The sequence below is a fragment of the Staurois parvus genome, unplaced genomic scaffold (assembly GCF_062004578.1).
Source record: "Staurois parvus isolate SC_StPar_1 unplaced genomic scaffold, SC_StPar_1.0 ptg000616l, whole genome shotgun sequence".
NCBI lineage: Eukaryota > Metazoa > Chordata > Amphibia > Anura > Ranidae > Staurois > Staurois parvus.
In genome coordinates, this window is record NW_028318412.1 from 1,464,806 (window position 1) to 1,488,343 (window position 23,538).

At 41.5% G+C, this 23,538-nt stretch overlaps 1 protein-coding gene across 2 annotated transcripts in view; it reads right to left on the bottom strand.

Moving 5' to 3' along the window:
• The window catches only part of HDAC4 (histone deacetylase 4), a 273,670-nt gene that overhangs the window by 24,281 nt on the left and 225,851 nt on the right, over positions 1-23,538 (bottom strand). For both annotated transcript variants that reach the window (XM_089693176.1, XM_089693177.1), the window contains exons 20-21: positions 18,345-18,464; positions 8,511-8,608 (exon numbers count right to left, since the gene is read on the bottom strand). In XM_089693176.1, coding sequence (XP_089549302.1) covers positions 8,511-8,608; positions 18,345-18,464 — 218 coding nt within the window. The remainder of the gene's footprint in view (positions 1-8,510; positions 8,609-18,344; positions 18,465-23,538) is intronic.

Sequence of the window (23,538 nt, forward strand, 5' to 3'; positions counted from 1 at the left end):
GACAAAGAAAGTAAAATCCAGTTTGCCGATTGGACTGAGGGTGACAAGCTGAGGAAAAAGATAATCCAAACTTTAAAGTTCCACATGGTTTCCAAAATCTTGACATGAATTGGACCCCTTGATTGGATACAATGTCTGCAGAAACCTCATGGAGCCTGACGATTTCTTTGATAAAAACCTGGGCAGTTTCCATGGCAGATGGTGTGCCTTTTAGAGGTAGGAAGTGGGCCATTTTCGATAGTCAACCACCACAAAAATGGCTGTGCAACCCTCAGATGCCGACAGTTCCACAATGAAATCAATGGAGATCATCTTGCATGGCCTATCAGGTACAGGTAAGGATTGAAGTAACCCCCAAGCCTTATTTCAGATATTCTTTCAGTTACAGGTGGTACATGTGTTTACATCGTTTTTACAATCTTTCTCCAGATTAGGCCAACAGATTGTACGCTGTACTAATTTCATTGTCTTGCAAATGCCAAAGTGGCCTGCCAAAGGGTGGTCATGAAAGAACCCCAAGATTGTTACTCAAATGTTTTCTGGGACAAAGATTTGATCTCCCTTCCACAAAAGTCTGTCTTTTGTCTGACCCCAACAGGATTGGGGGTACCCACAGATGCCTGCTTTAACTGTGATAAAAGATCACTTTGTAAAAAAACAGGAAATTCCCTGCTGGCAAAATGGTGTCCGGTGCTGGCGTGTCTGTAGGTTCTTCAAACATGCATGACTGCATCAGGTTTGATGTTCTTTGACCTGGGCCTATAGCTGATGTGAAAGGTGAACCTTGAGAAGAAGAGCACCCATCGGGCTTGGTGTGGCTTCAGGTGTTTTGCAGCTCCTCAGATACTGAAGGTTTCTGTGGCCCGCATAAATTAGTATAAGGTGAGCAGCTCCTTCCGATAGATACCATCATTCCTCTAAGGCTACCTTAATTGTGAGAAGCTTCTGATCTCCCACATCATAGTTAGTTTCTAGGTTTTCGTGCAAAGAAGCACAAAGTCCTTCAGGCACTGATGTTGAGACAAGACTGCCCCTGCTGCACTTTCAGGTGTGTTCACCTCCAGAATATAGGCAGAACAGGGTCTGGATGACTCAAGATGGGCAGAGGTAAACGGCTTTTTCAGAGTTTCAAAGGCAGACTGTGCTTCAGAAGTCCAGAGGGACCGAAAACCTTGCTTGGCAAGTTGGGTAACAGGTGTGATGACGGCTGAGAAGTTCTTGACAATTTTAAGGTAAAAGTTGGTGAACCCCACAAACTGTTGGATTCCCTTTTTATCCATGGGTGCTGGCCAGTCCAGGAAGGCAGCGACTTTCCGCAGGTCCATCTCAATTCCTTCCGTAGAGATTATAAGGCCCAGGAACTGAATACTCCACTGCTCAAACTTACAATTTTCAGGTTTGGCGTAGAGTCCTTGTTGGCGGAGCTGGCATAGTACATTCTTAACATGTCCCCGGGGAACTTAAAGAGAAATGGTTAAATATAAGGATATCGTCTGAGAATGAGAAATATATCCAAGAAGTCTCTAAAAATGTTGTTAATGAAGTGCTGGAATGAGGTTGGTGCGTTGCGTAGGTCGAATGGCACGACCAAATACTCAAAGTGGCTGAAACGAGTATGAAATGCAGTTTTCCACTGACCCTCCTGGATGCGGACCAGGTTGTAGGCCCCTTTCATGTCCAGCTTGGTAAAGATAGTAGCAGGCTTAAGTCTTTGGAAAGTTCAAGTTCCGATAGTCCACACACGGAAAAAGGGAATGGTCCTTCTTCTCTACAAAAAATATTGCTGCACCTGCTGGCGAAGTATAGGGGAGGATGAACCCTGTTTGAAGATGCTCATCTATATATTTCTTTAAGGCTCCCAATTTTCATTCAGACAGGTGAAAGATGCGCCCAAATGGAATTTCAGCCCCAGGGAGAAGCTCAATGGGATAGTCATAAGACCGGTGTGGTGGTAGAGTATCTGCCCCTTGTTTTCTGAAAACATCCACGTAATCATGATAGGCCTTAGGTACAGCCTGACAAAGGTTAGCATCAATGTCCACACATAGCAGAGTAGCAGGTGGCTGGAAATGTTGCTGACAGTATGATGACTGGAACTTGATGCTGCCGGAGTTCCAGTTGATCTGTGAGTTCTGGGCCTGTACCAGGGTAGGCCCAGAATGACAGGAAACAGGACTGAGGAAATTGTATTTAAAAACGTAAGTTCTTTATAACTGGTGGCCGTGAAAGTCAGTATTAGTGGGGTCTCCTTAGTCACCAGTCCTGATTTTATACGAGACCCATCAGCCAAGAACATAGCGAGTCTCTGCTCCTTGGGCTGCAGTGGAATATTTTGCTGAGTCCCGAAAGTGAGATCGATTAAGCAGCTGCAAGCTCCTGAGTCAATAACTGCGCTCACTGACACAGTTCTTCCTGGTACCTGAAAGAATATAGGAAGAGCGATGTGAGCTGAACTGGCAGACAAAGGTGAATGGTTAGCCAAAGAAATGGAAAGACACTTAGCTGGGCAGGTGTGCACATAGTGACCAGCTTCTCCACAGTACAGAGGTTACACTGTCGACAGCATTCCTCAGGAGTTAAAGATGGGCATATTAGGCCAAGTTGCATAGGCTGTGGTGTTTCTGGTGCAGATGGAGCTGGGTTAGCAGGAGTTTGATTAGGATGGGCTCAAATCCTGGGCATCATCCATAATGGTTTTGATTGCTGTGCTGATCATTCCAGCCTGCATTCACATAGCCGATGATTGATCTGGAATGACAGGGTAATCAAGTCTTCAAGAGAACTTGGCATACCGACCCAGGTCAATTTGTCCTTGAGACCTTCCGAGAGACCCTGACAAAATTGATGTTGTAGAGCTAGGTCGTTCCAGTTGGTATCTGCACTCCAGTGAAGTCAGTGACATAGTCCTCGACTGCTCTGCGGCCCTGCTGGAGTGCATGGAGAGTGGTTTGCTGGGGATCATCGTATAACTGGGTCATTACATTGACGGAGAACATGGTATTCAGTTGTGAGTTCTTCTCCTCCACTAGTCGATAAGTCAAGGTCTGTGGTTCATCTTGGAGTAGGGATATGATTAACTCCATTTTTGTAGTTTCTAGGGAAAATGTTTGTGGCTGCAGGTTAAAATAGAGTTGACATGCATTATGAATTTCCCTGAACTGATACCGGTCTTCAGAGAACCTCTCATGGGTTGGTACTCAAGGCTCAGGAGGTAGTATCACTACTGCAGGATTAGCAGGAGTCTCTAAGTAGCAGCTGTGGAAGAAGCGGAAGCAGAAGCAGAGGAGGTGGCTGACAGAGCATGCATTCTTCTGCAAGGACTGCATGTGTTCTTCCAAATGAGCATACACTTCCTATAGAGTCTTGACGCTTTGGGTAAGAGCCACGAGGTGCTGGCAGATCTCATACAATGGAGAGGGTCCTCTTGTAGGCTCAGACATGGCTGTTTGGTACTGTCATGTACCTGGTAGTGAGTCTGATGTGCAGAGGAAGGCCTTTTGTACAGCTCCAGCTCAGGGGTCACCAACAGTGGAACAGTAACCTTAAGAGTGAGGCAAGGTATGAGTGCCATGATCAGTCTAGTACTCTGAGTAGGTATTAGCTGTCACTTTGTTGAAATTATGGCAGGAACAGAGCAGTCGGTGGTGGGTAGATGTCTCAGCAGGGCAGGCTGGTAAGCAGGTAGATGGCACAGCAGACAGGCTGGTCGCAGGCAGCCTGATAGCAGATGGATGGCAAAGAAAGCAGGCTGATAGCAGATGGCTGGGAGTGGACAGTCGGGTAGCAGACGTATCAGATGAGAACGCACTGGACTGTGGAGCTGGAGCAGGCTGTATGAACAGGATGCAGGGTCAGGCAAACAAGGTTAGCAACAGACGAGTAAATCGGGCTTAATAGGCAGGAGAGGAGTTAGATCACAGGCCAATGTCAACAGTGAGGCAGATCAGGCAGAGACAGTAAGCAGAGGCAGAATCTGGAGAACAAGCCAAAGTCAGGGCAGGTAGCCGACAAGAGGAGTAAGGAGCAAGCCGGGTCAGGATCAGAGATCAGCGATGGGGAAATTGCATATTACATAGTTCCTTATTAATGTTGGCCTCACAAATGTCTAAGAATGCCTCCAAGCCTTGGTGAGAGGGCTATACGAGGACCAGGTCTGATTACCTTAAACAATAAAGGAATGTGACTATTTGGACAAGGCAGACCACTGCTCTCCTTTTTGTTTGCATGGGGGGTGGGTTGTCGATTACTTACACACAAGTCCAGTATATAACACACAGCTAGACTGGAAATATTTATCTTGACCTAGAGCATGTGTTAAGCATGCGTCTAATCTGATCATCGGCCACGCCATATAATGGAGGGACACGTGGCGGAAACATCATCTTTAGTTAAGTATACTTGTTATATTTTCTTTATCTGTACCTGTCATTACTTGTAATAAATGTTATAATTATAAGTATTTGTGTGATCTCTCTTTGCACATATCGAATACAACCACAAAACCCTAACAAAAAACAGTCAGGCACTGGAATCAGGATAAACACACACAGATGCTGCAGACCAACCAGCAATTAGCCAGTGCAGTAGTACTGTTTAAACAGGCCATTTGGTGCCAGTCTTGGTAACCTATACTCATTCTTAAGCACATCTGCCTGGCCAGTTGCTGGTCTGCTCATGCACATTTTTATGCGCCGGGAAACTTTGTACTATGAGCAGGCCTTTCCTGACATTCGATGACTACCCTTTACCTTTCAACCAGCATCAATTCTTCTAACTGCACACAGTTTTTGAAGGAACTCGGCAGGCAGGTTGTTCCAAACATCTCAGGAAACTAATCACAGATCTTCTGTGGATTTAGGCTGCCTCAATTTTTTCTGTCTCTATGTAAACAGACTTTTTTTTTTAAATGGTTGAGCTGGATGGACTTTTGTCTTATTTCAGCCAGACTAACTATGTAACTCTATGATGCTGAGATCAGGGCCCTGTGGGAGCCAAACCATCACTCCCAGGACTCCTTGTTCTTCTTTACACTGAAGACAGTTCTTAATGAGATTGGCTGTATGTTTGGGGTTGTTGACCTTATAAAGCTTTGATTACTAACAGTCCTCCTCCTTGTGGGCTCTGGCACACTGCTCTGGATGGCTGTGCACAGTACAGCCATCCAGAGCAGTGTGCTTACAGTAACCCACCAACACATCACCCCCCAGTAAAACACTCCCAGCACACAGTTAACCCTTTGATCACCCCTCGTGTTAACCCCTTCCTGCCCAGTGCCATTAGTACAGTGTCAGTGCTTTTTTTTTTTTTTAGCACTGATCACGGTACTGGTGTCACTGGGGATGTCAGTGACTCCAAGTCAGTTCACCCCAGTGTCGGAATGCCTGTCGCAGTCCCGCTATAAGTTGCTGATCACCATTACGAGTTAAAAAAAAAAAAAAAAACCCAAAAAATTTCCAGCATATATACCGCCATTTGTAAATGCTATAACTTTCACGTAAACCAATTAATTTACACGTATTGGGATTTTTTTTTTTTTTAGCAAAGACATGTAGCAAAATACTTTTTGATCTAAATTTATGACGAAATGTGATTTTTTAAAAAACATTTTAGTGGACATGTTTAATAGCAATAAGTAAAAAAAATGTTTTCTCTCAAAATTGTCAGTCTTTTTTATAGCGCAAAAATTAAAAACCACACAGGCAATCAAAAGAAAGCTCAATTCATGGGAAAAAAAGGACGTACATTTCATTTGGGTGCAGAATTGCATGACCGTGCAATTGTCAGTTAAAGTAACATAATGCAAAAAAAATGGCCTGGTCAGGAAGGGGGGTAAATTCCCAGGAGGGCAAATGGTTAATGTGCATTATCCCTTCTCTTTCTGTATATGGATGATGGCATGGTAATTATTTTAATAAAAAAAAAAAACAATGCATTTTCTTTCCAATATGATATTCAGCTCTGTCATATGCCAGCTCTTTCCCAGCCTCTCTGCTGGAAAACATATGTAGGAGGAGCTTCTAGTTTGAACATGGTCACATGTTCAAAATAAAAAAGAGACTTTGGGATACAGAGTAACCTTAAATGATTAATATCAATAAACTGTTCAAATTTTTCATACAAATACATATTTGAAATCAAATCTATTTTTTTTTACAACAACATAGTGTGGGCGGATTTCTGCCAATCACAGGCTGTGCCCAGTCCCTCCAGCATGTGTCTTAGAATAACAGGGAGATAAAGCCACCATCAATCAAGATGTAATATCCCATCCTTATTGTGTTTAGCTGGTTATAGTGGGCATAGAGAAGGGAGAGAGTAGGCTGTCATTTACTACATGTGTGACTATAATCACATAGGCTGCTCAGATGTGATAGAGAGGAAATGGTCAGCATAGAAACTCACTGAAATAAAAAAAACTGAGCATGCGCTATAGCTGCCAACATTGCTCTGCAAAATCCCCAACTACACTAGGGGCATGGACAGAACGGGGGGATAAAGAACAGCAGGATCAACTAAGTTTTTTTTGCAGAATACAGAAAACAAGTTCCATTGTGAATGATCGTGAATGATTATGAACAGCATGTAATGCAGCATTTATTGATAGTTTTTTTATGACGTGGGTTTAGTGACACTAAGTATCTGCCTGTATTTCTCATCATTGAGGACGCAATTGATCCTGACACCATTGAATCTACAGGACATGGAAACAAGGCTAAGCGAAAACTATGCACGAAAACATAGGAAACATCTGGACTGAGGAGTCAAAATTTGAAATATTTGGCTGCAGCAAAAGGCAGTTAGTTCACAAAGGGCCAGAAAGTGGTACAATAGTGAGCGTTTGCAGGCAAAAGGCATGGTGGAGGTTCCTCGCAAGTTTAGGGCTGTCAATTTGGTCAGAATCATGAGTGTCCTCATTGCTGAGAAATACAGGAAGATACTTAAAGTGGAACCTTAGTCAGAAAATTAAGTCCTGCTAAATCAGTTCAGGCTGACCCCTTTTGAAGGTATAGCTATGTAAAATATAAAAAATAAGAGCCTATACTAATTAAAATCCAGTAATACAATGTCGCACCCTGCTCTGCACATGCTCAGTTGCTCTCGATTTTTAGGCACCACTTTTAGAATCCGATCTGCTGACAGCCTAAAGATTAAAGCAGAGGTAAACCTATCGAGTTAACCGTTTCAAAAAATCAGTTACATTACTGGCATGCCAGGAATGCTGTCACAATTGCTTGTGTTATCAACTGTCAAACCATTAAATGACTGGGGTTATAACTGATCATATATGCAGAATCATAAAAGTTGCAGATCAAACAGATGGCAGCTTCCTTGGCTGAAAAGGATAGGATGGTTTAGTTCTGCTTTTCAGGTGTCTGGGCTTCAACAAAATGGTAGCCTCCAGCAAGAAAAAACAGGAACAATGCTGAAGGCAATTTACAGCACACACTAATTTTGGTAGCAGAATTATTCATGTGGAATGTATATTCCTTGCTACAGAACATTATTTTTTATCAATTGTTATGAGTAAGGTTCCGCTTTAACCATTATGCTATAACTTCAGGGAGGCATGTGGCTGGCCCAAAATTTATTCTGTAGCAGGACAACAACTCCAAACATGCAGCCAAAGTCATTAAGAACTATCTTCAGTATAAAGAAAAAAAGGAGTCCTGTAAGTGATGGTTTGGCTCCCACAGAGCCCTGATCTCAACATCAAGTCTGTCTGAGAATACATGAAAAGACAGAAGTATTTGAGGCAGGCTACATACACAGAGAATTTGTGGTTAGTTCTCCCAAGACGTTTGCAACAACCTACCTGCTTGAGTTCCTTCAACAACTGTGTGCAAGTGTACCTAGAAGAACCGATGCCGATCTGAAGGCAAAGGACACTCACACCAAATAGTGATTTGATTTGGATTTCGTTTCTGTTCATTTACTTTCCATTTTGTCAATTGAAAAAAAAAAAAAAAAACTAATAACGCTTCTATTTCTGAAAGCATTCTTAAAGTGTTACTAAACCCACAACAGTAAAAATAAGTCTGTATATGCAGCAAAGCATGCTTGTTACACTCACTGTGGAACCTAAGGGGTTAATCCTCTGCATTGTGTAAAAACACAGTTTGATCCTGACTTCTCTGATCCTCCCCTTTTTCCAGTGTCCCCCTCTCATCTCCTGATAAGACATATCGTTTGGAGGCACTCTGCACATGCTCAGTTTAGTGTGTATTGCTATAGAGGTTTTGTGTGTTTCTTGGGAGAGTGCATGTGATCAGCACAGGGCCAATCAGTACTGTCCAGATAGAGGTCAGTTTATATTTACCAAAATAATTGCACCTCCATGTTCTGTGGGAGACCAGATATAGTGGTATATGGTTTAGTAACACTTTAATTTACAGCACCTATACTGTAATAAAAAAAAAAAAATATATATATATATATATATATATATATATACACACACACACATATATATAAAATATAAATGTTGGTGCTTTTTTTTTTTTTTTTTTTACCTGAACGCAGCCAAGTACTCTGTATCCCCCATGGGTGGATCCAGTCCTCCAGTAAAAGCAACATTCACATTAAAACCCAAACCAGCACTGCATCCAACCTTCAAGGAAAGAAACACAAAAAAAAAAAAAAAAAAAAAAATCAGATGCAACACAACATTCAGGTGCATACAATGAACTTTATAACTCTATGAACGCATTAAGTACTCCTTGAAATGTACACAATTATGTAGATGTCCTCTAATTGCGTATCACAGTTTTCTAAACAACACTTTTTAAAATTATAAAATGAATAAATAAAATCTGTTTTTGTATCTGTTTCCTGAAGATTATTCACCATCAGTTTAAATGGTGTTTTGGATTTAAAGGGCCACAAAATAAGTCAAAAGTAAATTTTTGGGGTGCAAGCAGAACTGGAAAACTCTAGCCAACAATGCATACACAAGGTGGAACTTTAGTCAGGAAATTAAGTCCTCCTAGATCACTTCAGGCTTGCCCTTTTTGTAGGTATAGGTATGTAAAACATTAAAAACAAGTGGCTATACCAGTAAAGCCCTGACTCAGCCTGTTCTGCACATGCTCAGTTGCTCTTTATTCCTGACACTGTCCAACCTGAGACACTAGAGGCTGAACAGATGACAGCGTTAAGGTTTACTGTTGCTGAAAAGGGGTGGGGGGGGGGGGGGGACAACAGGAATTACACTGGCTGTACTGAGGGAACACAGATCAGGGAGAGAGAAAGGAAAAGCAGTAGAGGTGACAGGACAAACTCTGCTGCCAGGGGGAGACAAAAAAAAAAAAAAAAAAAAAGGTACATTTACAAGCATAGTACCTGATCTCCAAGATATTCTTTCCTTTCTCCCTCATTGGCAGCCTGTGAACTTCATCACTGTACAGTGTAACTTTGCTAACACACAATCAAGGCTGGAAATGTACATATTTTAACCACTTGCCCTCCAGAAGATTTACCCCCCTTCCTGACCAGGCCATTTTTTGTAATACGACGCTGCGTTACCTTAACTGACAATTGTGCGGTCATACAACGCTGTACATAAATGGAATTCATGTCCTTTTTATCCCACAAACTTTCGTTGTGGTATTTGATCACCTGTGCAGTTTTAATTTTTTGCGCTATAAACAAAAAAGACTGATAATTTTGAAACAAAGAAAAAAACAGTATTTTTTACTTTTTGCGATAAACCGTATCCAGTAAAAAAAACAAACAAAAAAAAAAAAAAAAGATATTTCCGCATAAATTTAGCCAAAATGTATTCTGCGACATGTCATGACATATTATGTCATGACATGCTAACAAAAATCCCAATACGTGTAAATTAATTGGTTTACGTGAAAGTTATAGCATCTACAAATAGAGGCATATATACACTTTTATATACTAGTAATGGCATCGATCAGCGACTTATAGCAGGACTGTGGCGGGTATTCTGACACTGGGTGGGAACTGACTAACTGCCACTGACATCTCAATGACATTAATACAGTGATCCGTGCTAATAAAAAGCACTGACACTGTATTAAAGACACTGGGCAGGAAGTGGTTAACATCTAGGGAGATCAAAGGGATAACTGTGTGCTGTTTTACTGCGTGAGCTTTACTAGGGAAACATGCTGCTGTGTATTTCTCTGCTGTGCAGAGAAGTACACAGCAGCATGTTATTGCTAACAGGAGAGAGACCTGTGTTGTTTATACAAAGGTCTCTCCCCTGTCACTGTTTCTCAGCGATCGCCAGGTGCCGGCGGGGAATCTCCGGCCGGGACCCGGTGGTTGACATCTGTAGCCGCCAGTGGCGGAGTGGGTAGGACGGTGCACCCCCTACCCGAAAATGCATATCACGTGTGTGTATATAATCTGTGTGTGTGATTTTGCGCAGTACTGCTGCTATAGGGCGGAGGGGAAGCGGTTAAATACAGAAAATGACAAAGTTTTTGAGACTAAGGAGAGGGAGAGAGTTTCCAATAAGGAAGTGACGGCTCTGGGCTTCAACAAAATGGCAGCCTCCAGCAAGAAAAAAGAGCAATGCTGGAGGGAATTTACAGCATGAACTCATTTTGGTAGCAGCATAATTAAGGTAGTGTATGTTCTTTTGTTAAAGAACATTCTAATTAACTGTTATGGGTGAAGTCTCTCTCTAACTAGCTGCAGACTTTGGGAGTGCTACACATGCCCCCAAAAAAACTTCCTGTATACAGGGCGTGTGTGGCGCATCCAGTCTCTCTGCACTGCCTCTGGGACAAAATTGCGGAAAGTTTTTTTTTTTTTTTTTTTTAATGTTCCTCAATTGAACCCCTTATTAACTCTTAGTTTGCGCAAATCAGCCCTAATTAACTCCTTAGTCTCCTTCTCTCCAAGTATTTTCCTGCTGATAGTTTTATTTGTTTTTATTTCATTAACTATTAATATTTAAACTTTGTTTGTTAACATCGTTACACATTTAACTTTACATATTTACACATTTCCCATTTAAAAAAAAGAGCAAGATCAAAAGGAAAAAAAAACAAACACTTTAATTTGTAAATAATGTTGCAACACTTTGTACCAGAATCATAACTTTAGTGTCATTCTAAACAGGACAAATTACAGAATACGATGTGCACAGGTAATTGTAAACAGGTCCATAGAAGAACTGTAAAAATTACTCTGGTCCACAGGGGGTGAACCCGTGTGAGAGGCGAAGTGGTTCAGCTGGGTATACAGATCCAGTTTTGTTTTTCCGTTCAACCAGTGGATTGATTGAAAAAAACTGACCTCCCCATATCCGACGTGTGATGCACAAATTTCTTCTGCTGTTCTATTGTATCCTGACAGGGGAGCAGAGAAAACTGTTTTTTCATTTGGGACGAGACTGGAGCCTCACATCAAGAGGTCACCAAAAGGTTGAATAATTCAGACTGGAATCTGGAATTCATGACTTTATATAGTTTAAGTCAGGTCAATTTTCTTGACTTGAGCATCAGGATTATTGAGGGTAGGATTGAAACAGCAGTATACTAGAAAGAGACTGACCGTAAGGAGTTTGTCCCAGGGGATAGTTGCCATCACTGTCCCTGGATTGAGGCAATCCCTAAAGGACAATTTCTGATGTATAGAAGGAACTGCTCAAACCTTATCACTTAGCAGTAAAAAAGGTTGAAATCAACTGGAAAAAAACATATAAACCCAAGATTGTGGAAGAAGCATGTAGAGATGCTTTGGAGGTAGACACAAAAACTCTTTTGTGTGACAAGGAGGAAACCCCTATTTGTATTCTTCCCTACTGTGAAAGTAAGAGGAGAGTTGCGAAGATGATCAAGCAATATCGGCCCCTTCTTAGGAAGGATACGTCCTCAGTGCGGTATTACCCTCAAAACCCAAAGTGGCCTTCACAAAGGTTCCCACCTTGAATATGATAATGATAAAAAGTCTCCTTTGAGAACACTTTTGACTGGTGACAAACGCTTTAGGAGGTGCCTTAGGTGTTATGCCTGCAGACACACTAGAGGTGGAAGTAGGATCATCAAAACCTAAGTATAATTATACAGGAAGGCAAATGAGATAAGGGACTTCCTTACCTGCGATAGCACCCAGCAAGTTTATCTGCTTGAGTGTGGTTCTCATATGCAGAATATGGGGAGAAAGAAGGCTTATTTCACATCTATGCATTTTGCGATCGATGCCTTCTCCAGTGCTTTTTGCAGTCTTTCTACAAGCATTTTTACCACGTTTTGTTCAGCTTTTTTTAAGTGGAATTTTTTTTGTTGCTGGGCAGAATAAGAATGCAAAACAGTGCAAGAACGCACTACCATGCATTTCAGCAGCTTCTCCATTGAACTTTATTGTAGCTTTTAAAAAAGTCCCTGGCTCTTTCCAAAAACGCAGCAGCTCAAAAAAGCATAGATGTTCCATAGGAAACAATGTTAAATGGACTGTAGTACATTTCTGCAAAAAGCACTAAAAACACATTGGTGTGAACAGAGCCTAAAAGAACATTGGCAAAATGCATGAGACCATACTAATAACATCTTTAAATGGCAAGACAGATCAAATCGTACCACAACACTTCAAAGTCTGCCAAGCCCCAAAAATTGAATATTTAGTGATACAAAGAATGATACTGAAATGGAGGGGAGCAGATTTGATCACTGCACTAGATCAAAGGGAGGGAGAGCAAATATATTGCCTCAACACTGTAGCTCCAAGAGGTTTAAATGTAGATTTTTAATTTAAATTATTTTTTTTATACATTACCTTTTACAAATAGGAGTGAGGTGGAAGGTGTTCATTCCATAAAGGCCCAATAAGGGATTATTTACTAATATATTGGGATTATTCATTCTGGTTTTCATTTTTGAGCTTTTTTTTTTTTTTTTTTTTTTTTAAATATGCTTTTTAGTCCAACCCAAGCAAAAATACTATCTGTACCTGAAGTTTATGGCAGACTGATATTAACATTTTGGTTCTATAACCCAGTTGTTTTTGATCTTAGGAGGAGAAGACACATTTTAAATGTGTAATATAATGAAAAAAAAACTTTTTAATGTTGACTGACTGATGACTGCACCCTTTATCAGAATTTCAGTCTAAGGGGTTAATTTGCACACAGCCAGTAGAGGGTTATGAAATGGTAGTAGGATATATAGTCAGAACCCTCCAGATGAAGAAGAGTTACAGTCTTCAAAATGCATTGTGTTTTGAGTGGAAGCATGTGAAAAGGGAGTGTTTACATTCTGTCATCTGTGTTCAAGTACCTGCCTCGGACAGGAGTATACACTGGATGTGTATCCCTTGGAATGCTCATAAAACTAGTGGCTTTGTAATTAGGATTTTATCTTTTGAATAAGAATGTGTTCTTTATACTGCACAAGAAGAGTGCCCTATCTTCTTTTATTTTGTGAGGAAAGTGGGACCCCAACCTGAGGGTTGACCAGCAGTGAAGCAGCATCAGCCTAATTGTGGAAGGTAGTTTGAGGGCAGGAGCTGATTGGAAGATGGAGCAGACCTGTGAGGGAGACAAGGTCTTGTGAGCCAGAGGGAACAGCTCTGCCAGGGAGACAGTTCTGTAATCTGGACTGCACTGTAAGTGAGGAAGAGGTGAGGGAGTGGGCCACCACTGCCCATTGACAAGCAAGGCTGGAAGAGTGTTTGTTACAGATTGCAGAGTCCATGAGAGTTCAACATCAACTATTACTATCTGTCTGGTGTAGTTTTGTACTGAATGTTTAGTTGAGAATTATCCATGATAAAAGATCTGCCTGAGTGTGATCTCATTAACCATTTCAGTTGATTGCCAATACCAGCATTATCTATAGTCCACATGTCCTGTTTTATTTACAGTTGTGCTCAAAAGTTTGCATACCCTTGGAGAATTGATAATACGGTGTACCATTTTTAACCACTTCCCACCCGTAGGATGTCATATGATGTCCTGGGCTTGACGTGGAGATATCAGGATGATGCTAGCAGCTACAGGCCAGGCATCATCCCACTATCTTTTTTTTCAGCCACCGATTCCCTGTCATGTAAAAGCCATCCTAGCGGCTAATTAGCCGCTAGATTGCTTTAACAGGCAGCAGGAGGGGGTGTACACACCTACCTGCTCCTCTGTGAGCTCTCCTGCATGATCAGGGACCTGGTATCTAATCTGGCGTTGCCGCCAGGTTATCATAGAGCTGGTCATGATGTCACTTTCGGTTCTGGCAGAAGTAAACACTGCCATTTTTTTATCTCATGCTTTCCAGGGTAGCGCAGAGATCTGGGGTCTTATAGACCTTAGATGTCTCCATAATGAAGACCTGTTCTGCCTTATTTCTACCACAAGGGAGGTTTACATTTCTTGTAATAGGAATAAAAGTGATTTTTTTTTTTTTTAATTTAAAGCGCCTGTAAAATGTTAGTCGCCTTATGGAGATTTTTAAGTACCATAGTTTTGCACCATTCCACAAGCATACGCAATTTTAAAGCATGACATGTTGGGTATCTTTACTCACCAGATCAGCTTTTATATTTTATCAAAAAATTGAGCTACATATTGTCTTTTTTGCATTAAAATTCATTAAATGTATTCTTTCCCCAAAATTTATGTTTTAAAAACCGCTACGCAAATATCATGTGAGATAAAAAATTGCAACACCCATCATGTTATTCTCTAGGACCTCTGCTTAAAAATATATATAATGTTTGGGGGTTCTGAGCAGTTTTCTATAAAAAAAATTATGATTTTTACAGGTAGGAGAGAAATGTCACAATTGGCCCAGGTGGGAAGTAGTGAGCAGACAAAACACATTTCTTTAATTTCTTTTGGGATTCACATTGAACTGCAGGTTGTAACATAATGGCACAAACATAAAACATTTTTTTTTTTGTGTAAGTAAAGTATTTTCTGATGACATGCATTCATCTTCCCATTAATTTTTGCAAGATTCCACGTGCCTTTAGAGCTCACACACTCCAAAAACAACAGTGATCCATCACCATGATTGTTGCTATGAGCCTTGTTGAACCCTCTTCAACATAGAACTTATGGTTGTGACCATAGAGCTCTATTTTGGTCTCGTCAGTCCAGAATACAGTATGCCAGAAGCTGCTAGGTGTGGCAAGGTGTTGCTAGGCATGTTGTAACCAGGCTTTTTCATGGCACTGGTGCAGTAAAGGCTATCATCACATTGTACTCCGTGAAACAACCACACCATCTTTTTCCAGAGCAGCCTGTATTTCTCTTGGGTTTTCCTATGGGTTTTTCTTTGTATCCCAAACAAATCTTCTAGCAGTTGTGGCTGCAATCTTTCTTGGTCTACCTGACCTTGGCTTGATATCAAGAGATCCCCGATTTCTACTTCTTAATAAGTGATTGAACAGTACTGATTGGCATACTTAAGGCTTTGGATATCTTTTTATATACTTTTACATCTTTATAAAGTTCCATTACCTTATTACACAGGTCTTTTCCATTACCTTATTACACAGGTCTTTTCTGCTCACTAGTCAGTGAGCTAAAAAACTCACTGACTAGTTATACACAGACACTAATTGCCATTTAAAGTCACAGACGTGGGAAATGAACCTTTAACGTGTACGTATGTGTGTGTACGTGTGTGTGTGTGTAAGTGTGTATCACCTTGTGTGTCTGTACCAAGGTCAAACATTTCAGGGTATGTAAACCTTTGATCAGGGACATTTGGGTGATTTCTGTTATCATTCTGATTTAAAAAGGAGCCAAACAACTATGTGATAATAAATGGCTTTAAATGATCACTATCCTTAAACTAAAAGACAGTTATTTTGGTATGATCTTCAATATCAATGCCAACATTTCACTGTTCTGCCAGGGTATGCAAAATTTTGAGCACAACTATATTTATATATCATTAAAGTAGTTCAAAACCCTAAACATTTCTTACCTTCCTTGCATTAAGGTAAAAAAATAGTTAGGTTAAAGTATTGCCCCCTCATCCCCTGTAATACTTATCTGAGCCCTCACTCAATCCAGTGCGGTCCACAAGAGCAGTGGCTCTCTTCTCTTCTCCCCACTCTCATAGGCTTTGCTGAGAGCAGTGGGAGCCATTGGTTCCTGCTGCTATCAGTCAAATCTTGTGGCGAGGAAGTGGGGCTGAGCCTCGCTGTCTGTGTCAATGGTATCAAGCGCCCAGGTCTGCCACGATAGGAAGTGGCTTCCTATGGTGGCACACCGAGAAGAGGAGGAACCAGAAGTGCCAAGGAAGACACAAAAAGAGAAGGTTCAGGGATGATGATTTTGGATTTGATGATTTTGGATTTGATGATATTTGATGATTTTGGATTATATATTGGAGGGGGGGTTTACTATTATTTTAGTTTAGATTTGATCATCACCTTTTGGAATATGTGGGTTTATTGAATTTTTGAGATAGATTGGGCGTATTGGGAAGTTTATCACAAAAAGTACAAATAATAGTTTATTCACTTCCTAGGGAGGAAGTAGTGTTTTGTGGCTGTATAGGAGCTTTTTGATTGAAGGTTCAGGGATGCTTTGTGTAATTCCATTGCACAGGGCAGGTAAGTATAAACTTGTTTGTTAATTTAATAAAATAAAATATGAGACTGTACAAAAATTTGTGCAAAAATTTTTTAAATTCTGGACATTGAAGGGATAAATTGTATCCCCATGTTTTAACTTTTTTTATGTGCAGGAGTTATTCAGAGCCAGCTGATTTAAGTATTATTTGGTAAAAATATTCACAGAAATGATGTGAGGACTGTGGGGAGATTCAGCGCACGGAGACATTGTTTACATTAATATTGTGACCTATGGTGTGATGTAACACCATCAATCTGAGACTGAGCTCTGCATGGTAACATTTTTTTAAAGTTTAACACTCAGTACAGGAATACAGGCAAATACAATGCCTGGTTTCCTGCTAGTTTTAATGTGAAAACAAATACTACTCAGGAGACATTAAAGTGGAGCTCCAGTCAAAATAAAAAAAAAGACACTCATCTGTCCCTTGATCCAGCGGTGTCTTCACCACAGCCGGGTTCACCAGCCATCCTGTGTCCCCGGCGCCAGCATCTTCAGTGTGGGCACCCAGTTGTGACAGCTTGTGGCTTCACAGCCGGGTGCCCACTATGCATGTGGGCGGGCGATACTGTTAACTAGACATTTTTAACCTTAATGAATAGAATGCTATAAGGTAAAATATGTTTAGGCTTTAGAACCACTTTAAAGGCTAATTTTACCTTCAGCAACATGTTACATCTGTGTTTAAGGTGTAACAAGTTGCCTAGTACCTTTCGTCAAAGTCACATAATGCCGTTTCAACCAGCATAATATGTCCACAACATGTTACAAATGTATTCTTGGCTTACTTTTAACATATATCCTAAACTGTAGCCCTTTTCGTTAACCACTTGCCCCCCCTGAGGCTTTACCCCACTTCCTGACTAGGCAATTGTTTGCGATAGGGTACTGCGTTACTTTGTCAATTGCGCGGTCATGCAACACTGCACCCAAATGAAATGTACGTCCTTTTTTCCCACAAATTGAGCTTTCTTTTGGTGGTATTTGATCACCTGTGCGGGTTTTTTTGGGGGGGCTATAAAATACAAAAAAAAAAAAAAAAAAAGACAGACAATTTTGAGTAAAAAAAAAAAAAAATTAAAAAAATCTAATTTCCTCAAAACTTTAGGCCAAATAGTATTCTGCTACATGTCTTTGCTAAAAAGAAACCCAATACGTGTAAATTAATTGGTTTATGTGAAAGTTATAGTATTTAAAAAGGTGGTATATATACTGCGATTTTTTTTCTCTTACTAGTAATGGTGGCGATCAGCAACTTATGGCAGGATTGCAGCGGGTATTCTGAAACTGGGGGGAACTGACTTGGTGTCACTGACATCCCCAGTGACACCAATGCAGTGATCAGTGCTAAAGAAAAAAAAAGAAAAAGGCACTGAGCAGGAAAGGGTTAACATGAGGGGTGATCAAATGGTTAACTGTGTGCTGTATCCGTGTGCTTCACTGTAAGCACACTGCTTTGCATGGCTGTGCTCTGCACAGCCATGCAAAGCAGTGTGCAAAGGCTGACAGGGAAAAGAGTTGTTTTGTTTACAAACAGCTCTCCTCCCCATCAGAGATGCTCAGCAATCACCGTCCGGAACCCGGTGATTGACAGCCGCAGCTGCGAATGGCGCACGCCCCCTACCTGGCAAAGCAAAATCACATATATATATACACACACGTGATTGTGCATACCCATGCTGCCCTGTAGTAGTATTTTTATAATAGGGCGGTTGGGAAGCGGTTAAACACAAAAGACATGCGTTACGTCTGGATATTAGAGGAAGTTCTAATCATTCCCAAGTACCTCATCAGGAGCACCACTTCCTGGAAAGAAGTTTCCATCATCATAGCGATGGAGCGATATATAAAGAACCGAAGGATCACTATAGAAAGCCTGCTGGGTACCATTTCCATGATGCACATCCTAGAATAAAAAAGTTTTAAAAAAATGCAAGTTATATTGTAAATCATGAGATGCATAGCAGATATTAAAATTGCTGGACCTAAGCCCATCTTCCAGCTTCATGACCCCCCAACATTTGACAACCCTTCCTCAAAACCCTCCAGGAGGATCTCCCATGGGCATGTTTTGCTTTGATATTGCAATTGTCATAAATTGTCCATTCTCTTTGTTCATAAAGGGGAAAAGAAGCATTTGACTTAGCTATAGTCCATAACAAGGCATACAATTCAGGACGCAATTCAGGCTGAGTTTTCATAGACATTGGGTTATGGGCTCGTACCTTCAGGTGATTGGACAAACCTTTTGAGTCCCCAGCTTTGTAGCAAGCAAAGCAGAGTAATCAAGAAAAAGAAGGAGAGTGTCATGTACTGTACTCCAATGTATGGAAGTAAGTCTCTTATTTCAGTCATACAGTACAGAACACAGGCTGAGTATTCTTGGATCCAGGGATGCCATCAAGCAAAAACAACAAGGTTGAACAGACCTAATTTCAGAGTGCTGCTGCAAAAACCTTGCAGCAGAAACCTGCATCCACAAAAGATTGGCTGTGCACCTGGTAGAACTTTGAAAAAGTATGCACACAGGAACAGATAGTGGCCTTACAAAGCTGGGCCTCAGAGGCTTGGTGCCGGAATGCTCAGGAAACACCCGCCGACCTGGTAGAGAAGCACATAAGAGTGCAGAACAACTTTTTCTTTTAGAGTGCAATCTCTGCTAATGAGCGGTCTAATTCATCTAGTGATAGCAGATTTTGAAGAAAGATGTCCCTTGCAAGGTCCTGACGGTAGGAGGATTATGGAGTCCCATCTTCCGGATAGAAGCTGTTGCTTTGAGGTAGACTCTGAAGTCTCTTAACTATGTCCAGGCAATAAAGAGCAATAACATTTTTTCTGTGCACTGAAACAGGGCACAAAAGAAAAAAAAAGAAAAAAGGAAGGACTATGTCTTCATTGAGGTGGCATACGGATACCACCTTAGGAAAAAATGATGGTCTAGGACATGACTAAACAGGGGGGACTAAACCTTTTTGAAAATAACCTTCTTGATCCCCTTCAGTCTGGATTTTGCCCAGAACACTCCACAGAAACTGCTCTCTAAGCAGAACATCTAAGAGGAGTGAGCAGGGGATCCTGAGCAGCTGAAGGAGGGAGAGATCCCTGCAGGGATAACGAGTGTATAAGGAGAGAAGCATTGTGGAGTACATAGGAGGTATCCAACATCCATTCCATGCTGCAGCAAATCCTAGCAGGTTCCATGTATGTGAACAAAAAGTGTATTAAGCCTATCTGTTAGGCTTGTAAGCAGGTGAGCGCACATCTTTGATTTAAGGATTCACAAAAAGTCACAATTGGTGTGTTTGAATCACGTCATCACAAATCCCTTTTTGTGGACTATTATTTGATTAATGGGACTGTTTTTTTATTTTATTTGAATCACATCACATTTAACTTGATATTCATTTATTTATATATGGTATATTGTTTGTTTTTCATGGATATATAATTTGAAGTCACTAATTTATAAGTTTGTTAGAGATTGGGAGAGCAACATTTTTTAGTTATATGGTCTTTTTTACACAGTTTGAGTATGTGATAAATGTTAGCGATCCAGAGGAATAATTTAGTGGCTCGCAAGTTACACACACATATTTTTTGTTTTATTTGACTCCACAGAAACGGCTCTCCTAAAACTCACAAACAACTTACTAACCGCTAAAACCAATGGTCACTATTCCATACTCTTGCTCTTTGACCTCCCCGCTGCCTTTGACACAGTTGACCACCCCCTCCTCCTAAAAAAAACTATTTACTTGGTCTCCGTGACTATACTCACCGTTGGTTTGAATCTTACCTATCTCACCGCACCTTCAGTGTCAACTACAACTCTACTTCCTCCTCTCCTACTCCTCTTACTATCAGGGTCCCCCAAGGTTCTGTCCTGGGACCTCTCCCATTCTTGATCTACACTTCTTCCTTGCGTCAGCAGATAGCTTCCCATGGTTTCCAATACCATTTCTATGCTGATGACACACAAATTTATCTACTCTTCAGCTCACCCCATCAGTTTCCACACGTATCACCAATTTACTAACAGACATATCAGCCTGGATGTCACTCCGCTTCCTAAACTCAATTTATCCAAAACTAAGCTCATAATATTTCCTCCCCCACGCGCCTCTTCCCCTGATTTCTCAATCAGGATCAATAGCACCACTATCAACCCATCCCTGCATGCCACGGTGCTAGGTGTAACCCTGGATTCTGAACTATCCTTTCAGGCTCATTGGCTTACCTTTACATAGGCTATCCCCCCTCCACTCCATCATGAATACTGCTGCCAGGCTCATCCACCTTACCAACCGTTCAGTATCTGCTACCCCTCTCTGCCACTCCCTCCACTGGCTTCCACTCGTTCAATGAATAAAATAAAATTCAAAATACTAACAACTTACAAAGCCATCCACAACTCTGCCCCCAGCTACATCACCATCCTGGTCTCAAAATATCAACCAAACCGTTCTCTTCGATCCTCCCAAGACCTTCTGCTCTCTAGTTTCCGTGTCACCTCCTCCCATGCTTGCCTCCAGGACTTCTCTTGAGCTTCTCCCATCCTATGGAACTCTCCACCCCAATCTGTCTGGCTGTCTCCTAATCTATCCACCTTTAGACGATCCCTGAAAACCTCTTTAAAGAAATTTATCCTGCTTCTACCTAGTAAACCACCATTTATTTCCTCCATCAGCTCATCCCCCCCACAGCTATTACCTTTTGTATCACTCAACCCTTCCTCTTGGATTGTAAGCTCTAACGAGCAGGGCCCTCTGTTTCCTCTTGTACCAAATTGTAATGTCTACCTTCATTTTATAAAGCACTGCGCAAACTGTTGGCGCTATATAAATCCTGCATAATAATAAGAATGACTACCCAGTCCTTGCGAAAAATGGCCCCTTAACAAGAGAAAGCCTCCAGCTCAGAGATATGTCTGAGAGACCTAATGGCGACAAAGAAGGACACTTTGCAGGAGAGATCAACAATGGAGAGATTCCTAGCCAGTTCAAAGGGTAGTTTCTGCAGAGCACAGAGAATTAAGTTGAGGTCCTAAGAAATCACAGGGTGCTGCAAAGCGGGCTAACCAAACCTTGGATAAAGGTTTTTACAAGAGAGAGCAAGGCCAGAGGCTTTTGAAAAAGAAACGTGTCATTTCAGAGTGCTTAAGGACAAGTTATAGCCAAATTCTGATTGTAGACAGACCATAATGCCAGGCACAGAGTAGTCTCTGGGACTGAAGTGCCTGTGTTCACACCAGGCAAAGGAGGATTTCCATAATAGATCTTTCTGGAAGTGTTTTTTTTTGTCTTGTGTTTATCAAGGCAGGAATGACAGACTCAGAGACTCCTTTTTCCCTAAAGGCCTGGGCATCAACAGCCATGCCATTAAACCACTGACTGTGAGCAGAATGGATAAGGGGCACTGAAACAGGTTTGACCTGCTGGGAGGGTTTTCTCCTACTAGCTTGAGTGTGAAGGGCCTATCCCCCTTGGTCCAGGTGGTGACAGCAAAGGTAATCTGCCTTCCAGTAGTCCACTCCTGGAATGTGGACAGCAGAGATCACTGCACAATGAGTCTCCATCCATGAGATGATTTATCTGGCTTCCTTCAAGGCTGCATGACTTTTGGTGTCCCCTTAATGGTTGATGTATGCCACAACCATGGCATTATCTGACTGCACCGATTGGGTGTCATCGCAAACAGGGTTCCAGTGCTGCAGAGCCATCCTTATTGCTCTGGGCTCCAGGATGTTGATAGGGAACTTGGATTTCTACCGATCACCATGTTCCCTGAACTGAGAGGGACTGTAACACTCCGCCCCCTACACCAGCCTGAAAAACTGGCATCTTGCGTTATTTTGCAGTGATAAGGAAGAAAAGACTTCCCCATTCTTAGGCCTTGGCTGGAGATCCACCAAGCTAGGGAATTCTGTGCTTGGCTGGACAGGAGCATTGGTGGGTTGAGAGGACCATGCCTGCTCCAGATCAACAAGCTGTTGCACTGGGAGGGGTTTCAAATGAAATAGGAGAATGGAACAGCCTTTGAAGGAGGCAACAATGAAACCTTGAACTCTCATGGAGCATCTCACTGGGGAATGTCTCTTTGCCCTTGCGTCCCAAGTGTACACTATGAGAGAAAAGCAGTTTCCTTTCTGGAAAGAATACCTTTGCTTGGGATGTGTCCAGGATCAGATGCAGGCAAAGAGGAGGTTGGAGAGCAGATTTTTGGAAGCTAATTACCCAACCAAAAGCTTGAAACATTTGAATGGTCACGTGGATGTTTGCAGACAGCTGGAAGGGAGAAAACTCCTTCAGGAGAAGGTCATTTAGCTATCCTGTGACCCGGATGCCCTGAGTTCTTAGAAAAGAAGAGGTGCTAGGACATTTGGGAATACTCTGGAAGCAAAGGATAGGCCAAATGGAAGATTAACAAACTGGAAGTGGAATGTCTCCTACTGAAAAATGTAGAAAGAGCTAGAAGTGGATAAATGGGAATATGCAAATAGGCATTGTGGATGCGAAGTAAAAGAGGCAATAACTGATCTTTTGGATTCCATTTTAAATTTTGGAACTTAAAAGGTATTTAAAAGATTTTGGTCCATGAGTTCGCCTTGGATTGAATACATGCATCGGGCATTGGTACAAAAAACAAGTTTCAATAGAATCTTTTGAGCCTGTCCTGTGGGGGTACTGGTATAACTACTCCCTGGGACAAGAGATGGTTCAAGGACATCCTGAAATTCTTCTTGTCCTTGAGCATAATTTGTGTGATATGAGAGAAGAAAGCAGTGCTGTAGTGGAGTTTTGAACTCTATTGTGTACCCTTTTAAAACCACCAACTGAACCCACAGTTCACAAAAAGGGATTCACAGGCAAGGATACTGCTGCTACTAAGATTGCACCTAAATCAACCATGTATCGGACCATCAAGAACTTCAAGGACACAGGTTTAACTGTTGTGAAGAAGGCTTCAGGGCACCCAAGAAA